Consider the following 6,765-nt stretch of genomic DNA (forward strand, 5'->3'; position numbering starts at 1 on the left):
CTCTCTCTCTCTCTCTCTCTCTCTCTCTCTCTCTCGCGCGCGCGCTTCCTCCCTCCCAGGCGTTCCAGCTCTCTGTCCAGGCGCGTGTGTCACTCAGGGGCCGAGGATGGAGTAGCAGAGCGGTGGATGGAGGACGGCGGGCCTTCACAGCTGCCCAGCGACACAACAGACACCGCCCAGAGCGTGCTGCAGTGGATCCTGGAAAGTAAACGACAAGGCAGGCACAAGCCTCACAGGTAAGCTGTCGCATGGACCTCCTGTTTTTATTTTTTTTACTTGAGTTTTAGTCTAAGTTCATGTCCCGCCATTTCATGTTGCTGATGTGTCTTGTTTCCTTTCTCCCTTGCAGCATCCAGAGCACCAAGAAGACCTTCGGCGGCTCCTCCGCGCAGACGCACACGTGGGGTGGGGGCGGAAGCTGCGGCCACCTGCGTAGCCACCAGCCGGCTCAGCCGTTCATCCAGGACCCGGCCATGCCGCCCCTGCCCCCTCCCAACACTTTGGCCCAGCTGGAGGAGGCCTGCCGCAGGCTGGAGGAGGTCTCCACCAAGACCACCAAGCAAAGGTACACAGAAACTAGAGAGTAGTTGCTGTATATTGCCCTTAGCCTGTTATGATTTATATATTTGTTTTTCTTAATTATTGATGTCCCGAAGGATCAGTGTGTATTGTCGATCCTCGTATTAAAGTTGATGCCGTATCCCCTCCCAGGCATCCGATGTCCAGTCTCCAGCAAGAGAAGAGCCACCTAGTGCCTGTCCAGGCTGAGGGGTCCGCCCCTCTGTCTCTGGCCAATCCCGGCCCCGTCGGCCTCGTCGCGTCCGGCCCCGGCCTCCAATCAGAAGAGTACGATGCCTCTAGCGTCCTGCCCTCCCCCTCCTCTCCTCCTCTCTGCTCCTCTTCCTCCTCTTCTCAGCCATAACCTCCACCTTGCAGTGTACTTCTACCCTTTTAACCTTCACCATCTTGTGCTGCTCACCGCACACGTAGGGATGTGCAAACATACACATCACACACGTGCACACACACACACACATGCAGTCACTTAAAAGAGAAGGTGACCCCCTTTGCAAAGTTTATTTTAAGCTTTGCACACAGATACCTGGCTCTGCCTCTGTTTGCATGCGTTGTGTTTATGCTGTGTGTGTGTGTGTGTGTGTGTGTGTGTGTGTGTGTGTGTGTGTGTGGGGGGTGTGTAGTCACTGCACCACCTGACTGAGACATCTCTTTCATGTATCATGTTTATTGGCCGTCCTTCAGTGAGCGGGCGGTCGGCTGGGGCTGAGCAGAGCTTTGCAAAGAGAGCTCCTCTGAAGCGGGCCTACAAAGCCTTGGACATAGCTGAAGGGGAGTCGATAATACTGTGCCCCCTTCTCCATGCACACACACACACACCCCACATAAGTACACACTTACTGATGGCACTAGGTCACTTGCTCACATGTGTTCTTCCTCAGTCGAGGTGTTGCTGGTGCACCTCTGCTCCAGTGCTGTCGTAGATTGACGCCAAAGTCTCTTAGAAGCTTCGCTCCGTGTTTTTCCCGATTTCTCTTTTGGTCATTATTTTGTTAAGTATCGTGAGTGTGTCCACTCCTAACACACCGTTCTCTCTCTTTTTGTCTCCTTGCAGGACGAAGGAGGGTAAAAAGGGTTTAGGAGGCGAGACGGTGGTGACGTATTTCTTCTGTGGTGAGGAGATCCCCTACCGGAGGAACATGAAGAGCCACAGTCTCACCCTGGGCCACTTCAAGGAGCAGCTTCGCAAGAAGGGCAACTACAGGTGTGTAGGTGGAAAAATCAACGTCGGTTAAAGTTTTACAAGATGCGGTGCGAGGTGGACTTTTGCCAGCGGTGCTTCTTTCATATTGTGATTGCCGGTAATAAAACACTATCAGCTCATCGGCCTTGATGTAAAACAATGATTGAGCACACGCTGTTGCCTTTTTGGAGTACAAACAAAAAAAATGGGAGCGTTATGGCTGGATTTGAGATTTGTGATCATTAGTGTCCTCTCATCTCTGACCCGGTGACATTGAGGACCTTGTCAGTGGAAGCGGGAAACCTCAAACTGAAGCTAGCGTCTAATGTTCGCTGGCTGAAAGGCTTCAAGCGACACCGTCTAATGGTAAATTGTGACCTTAAAGACCCGATATATATATTTTTGTCATTCACATGTGCTTTATCCACATCTATGTGGAGCGTTGTTATCAGTGTTTCTTCGTGCGTGTGTGTGTGTGCGTGCGTGCGCGTGCGTGCGTGCGTGCGTGTGTGTGTGCGTGCGTGCGTGCATGCGTGCGGTCAGATTCTAGCCTCTGTGGTTTTTGTATGTACGTGTTGAGGGTGATGCAAGGAAAAGGAAAGGACGGGAGGGAGGGTGGTGTGGGGGTTAGTGGAAGAGTTTGAACTGCAGCGATTTGGGTCCCATCTGGTATTGATTTCCATGCTAAGGCACACTTAATACACACGGCTTTGAAGCCCCGGCCTCTTTCATTTCAACCAACAAAGACTCGCACAAATGGCCAGCGTGCAAATTCTTCACTGATGCTATCAGGGGCTCTTTTTTTCCCTGTGTGTGTGTGTGTGTGTGTGTGTGCGCGCCCTGTGCGCATGCTTGAATGTGCTTGCGTTGAACATGCACAGTGTTTACTCATGTTGTAATCATTTTATGGATATTTTTAAAAGGCAGATTGTTAAATGCCAGATTCGCTTGTTTGCTGTACTTCAGTGCCCCGGCTGAGGCCGCGCGGCTTCGATGTGTGTTTGCAGAGAGAGATCTTCTGCTCTGATTGCTCCTTTCCAGTTGGCATTAAAGGGAAAAGATCAAACATTTATTGCATTTAAGGCTGCTATGGTCTCCGGGATAAGCGCGGGCTTTAGTATTGTGTTAATAATTACAGGTATCAAACTATTCCTTGTGGATAAAGTGGGGAGAAAAAAAAGAGAGAATTGTTCCTGTCCACATGCGTACAGCGTTTTTTGGATCATCAAATGTGACAAGCGCTTAAGCTCAGAGTTGTCCACATCTGTCTGTTTGCTCTCCCCCCCGTCTTCCTCTCTTCTCTCTGGCTCACTGTCTCAGTTCCTGTGTCACACCATCCACATTATTTTGGATAGAGCTGCGCGGCGCTTTAATAGCAGCCAGAAAATGTGTGGAGTTGGGTCATTTCAACATGGCAGCGGTTCAACAAAGAACAGTACTGCCGGGCCTGCCAGACGATATTGGTGCCAGATGTCAGTGAGAGAGAGAGGGGGGTGGGGGGGGGAAACAGATCTAGCCACATAAAACATGTTCCAGTGGAAATTCAGGCTCTCTGTGTCTCTGTCTGTGTCTCTTAGCAGAATATATCACGGGTCTTTGAAGATTTTTATTTTTATTTTTAAAGAGTAGGAAGGCTCCACTTTTAAGTTTTTCCTCGTCCGTATAGTAAAGGTGGATACAGTTATCAGGCGTGTCTTGTGCTCTTTCATGTCCTCTGATTTACTCACTTTAGTTTCCTGAGAGAGACTCCTCCCTTTTTTTATCAGACTGACCGCCGTCTTGCCTATCGGCGCGTGTGCACTCCGAGGCCTTTTTTTAAGAATCGCGTGTGCGACTTACTCAGTCTCCCGTCTCATTAAAAACAAAATGCTCACAAACATACCCGCATTCCAGTCACCCCACACACGGAGCACATGGAGGCATTTTTCCATGACATAGTTAATGAGTGGATTCTGAGACACACCAACCAGCCCACCCCTGCTGGTTTCTCTTCCTCTAAAATGAGGATGGGGGGGTTGCATCATTAATGGCCCAGTGAAGTCATGGCTGACGAGAAGCCCCTCCTTTTTAGATTTTAGTTTTTCCCTACACACACGCACGCACGCACGCACAGAAAGTTGTCAGTCGGCTGCCCTGCCTATAGCTGTCAGCGAGAGCTCACGTTATCAACGGGGGTAAGGAAGTACACGGTGTACTGCTTGCTCTCTCTCCTCCTCCACTTTGTCTCTGTTCTTTCCTTTGTCCCCATAATAATGAAACAAGGATGAGAAGCGAGTGAAAGCCAGTGCATGTGTGTCCTCTAACGTGTGTCGGAGTCGAGGGGGGGGGGGGGGGTTTGATGACGGACAGACTTGCAGGCACCCAAAATTTCAACCTTTTGTCAAAGGCCCCCTTCATTTGTACACTGGCCTAATTGGCCCCAGTTAGCCGGGGTACGAACTCACAACAACACGACGGAGAAAAGGGAAAGGTGGAAGTAAAGGAGAGAAGGAAAGGAGGGAGGGGAGAGAGTAAGCGAGCAGGTTACGACCCCACCCTGAGGAGTCAGTCTGCAGCTCAGCGGGCTCGCTTGATTGTGTACCGAGTGGCTTTTTCATGGCTGGTGGAAATGAGGCATGGTGTTTTTAAAAAGGTCAAAGGGGGGGTTTGACTTTTAGGGTCTTTCTTTTGACTGTATTTTGAGTCCAGCCTGTGTCTTCAGGTGTTAACTCTCTCTCTCTCTCTCTCTCGTCTCTCTGTCAAAGGTACTACTTCAAGAAGGCCAGCGATGAGTTCGAGTGCGGCGCCGTCTTTGAGGAGGTGTCGGACGACGGCTCCTTGCTGCCCACCTACCAGGGCAAGATCCTGGGCAAGGTGGAGCGGATGGAGTGAGACCTTCCCATGTTGTGGATTTTAAAACGGACTCTTCACACACCTCCGTGGATGTACTCCCTCCATATGCGCGCGCGCACACACACACACACACACACACACACAGAGTATGTGTCTTTTAAGCTAAGGCTGTCGGACCGGAGATGCCGCTGAAGGAATGTTAACGACGTTTTGGACAGATGGATCGGAGGAACAAAAAGGAAGGAGGACAAGTTATCGCCATTACAGGACTATCATGTGAAAAGCCTGTCTCGAGGTGAAGAAAATAAGACTGCTTTGCTGGACTGAAACATCCAGAAGAGAAAATAGAGACTCTAGGTGAATGACCACTCCTCAAAGAAGCCGGGCGGTGGGCTCAAATGTGAGACTGACGGCCTACCCGACCCTGCCTGTGCTGGCATCTGCCCACGGGCACTCGCTAGCACGCCGCTAATATGTATACGCAGGTATACATGTACATTGTATTGTGATGCTCGTATTGCTGTGTAAAGATTTCTATTGCTATTTATTGGAAACACCCCCCCCCCCCCCAAACCCCCATTACTCCTCCATGGACAAGCTGCTTGGAGTTGGAGAAACGTCTCCAAATTTCCACAATCCATGATTTTATTCCCTTCCTTCCTTCTGAGTGTCAGTTCTCAGGCAAAAGGAAATGGGTTTTATTCATTTTCTGCCCCTCATATTGAACTGTAAACTTCAAAAATACCTCTTCAAAAACAACTCCACTCCTGTTCCTGGAGATTTAGCGGGACGTCATCTCCGATCTCTTGTCCGGAGAGCTTACTGCTGAAGCTTTGAGAGTGGCTCTCTATCGCTTAAAAGTTTGATAATATATTTACTACTGCAGTGCTATATGTCCCCATCGGCTCCGAGTGTACTATGGGAGAAAAAAAAATGGGGGGAAAAAGAACAAAAATGCCATTAATGTTTAATTCCCATCTCTGGGACTGTGCCCAGCTCGCCTTGATCTGTCGCGTCTTAGTGCCTTTGTTTCAGCGGCGCAGGCATCGCACAAATAGCCTACGTATTAACGAAGAGGAAACTGCCCTGAACAGGTCCTAGAGTCCCCAAAATGTGTTTACACCAATATTAATATTTACCAACAAAAAGCTCTATCGTGTGCTCCCCAATGTGCTTACCTATGTGATTGTGTGACTGAGTAGAGTTACTCTGTGTGTATTTGAAACCTGCACTATGAGCTGCAGGTGGTGGTGATTTATACACTATGTCCATAGTGTTTTAATTGAGTACAGTAGCTGTGCCTACATGGATTCTTGCCGTGTTTTACCCAATTTTCAGGGTCCTGTTACTCCCTTGGTTTTTACAAGGGGCCTTATGTTGAAAAGATATTTTTATGCCTTTTAGTATCCGTTTCATCATGTTTTATGTTTTATAATATTTTTCATGGCTTCCTTGGCTCCACTTGTAAACTGTAAATAATGCGTTCTATAGAGCTCAGTTGAAAAGATGCCTTGGTACTTTAATTATTGTAATTATGAAGAGATGCAGCCTTTATTAAAATGTTCTATTTTTCAAATTAGCAAATGGCTTCCTATGGTTTTGTGTGTGTGTCTTGTGATTAGGGGATGTGTGTGTGTGTGTGTGTGTGTGTCAAACTTCACCACACCCCGCTGAGGTGAGTGCAGCTCGTTGGATCCGGTGAGAAATCTCTGGCAGATTTGCCTCCATTATCAGCTCTTAATTTACTCCCTGTTGGAAATTTAAACATGCAGCATTAATTTGGCCACCAGAGCCTCTGTGTGTTTAAGGGTAAGAGAGAGAGTGTGTGTGTTTAATGAGATATTTGACAAGAATGCATGCCATAAGTACATTTTACCCAGCTGGTTAACACTTCATGAAGTGTGAGGTCTCAGACTGCTGCATGGATGTAGGTTTTATAGGTAAGATCATCGGGAGTCTGAGGGGTAAAATGTTTTACTGTTAAATTCTGTCTTTAAAGGATAGCTTTGCATTTTTTACAGTCGGTCTTAAAACAATAGTCCCGGTGCCATCATCATCATGTGATCAGGTTTTAGTTGCTGTTGTCTTTCCTCCTCTTCTTTAATTAAGCTGCATCCTAGTGAATCTGTGAGTGATGGACAAAACACACAGTTGGCATTTTGTGCAAACATGTA

At 48.2% G+C, this 6,765-nt stretch overlaps 1 protein-coding gene across 3 annotated transcripts in view; it reads left to right on the forward strand.

Annotated features, from left to right (window-relative positions):
* The window catches only part of LOC116397005 (axin-2-like), a 24,763-nt gene extending 18,593 nt beyond the window's left edge, over positions 1-6,170 (forward strand). For 2 of the 3 annotated variants that reach the window (XM_031872088.1, XM_031872087.1), the window contains exons 7-11: positions 60-236; positions 350-565; positions 712-846; positions 1,631-1,780; positions 4,504-6,170. In XM_031872088.1, coding sequence (XP_031727948.1) covers positions 60-236; positions 350-565; positions 712-846; positions 1,631-1,780; positions 4,504-4,630 — 805 coding nt within the window. In that variant the 3' untranslated portion in view covers positions 4,631-6,170. Of the gene's footprint in view, positions 1-59; positions 237-349; positions 566-711; positions 938-1,630; positions 1,781-4,503 lie in introns of those variants that run through there. The other variant, XM_031872089.1, reaches the window with a different exon arrangement.
* Positions 6,171-6,765: the final 595 nt, after the last annotated feature.

Source organism: Anarrhichthys ocellatus, unplaced genomic scaffold (genome assembly GCF_004355925.1).
Source record: "Anarrhichthys ocellatus isolate YVR2014 unplaced genomic scaffold, GSC_Weel_1.0 scaffold62, whole genome shotgun sequence".
NCBI classification, from domain to species: domain Eukaryota; kingdom Metazoa; phylum Chordata; class Actinopteri; order Perciformes; family Anarhichadidae; genus Anarrhichthys; species Anarrhichthys ocellatus.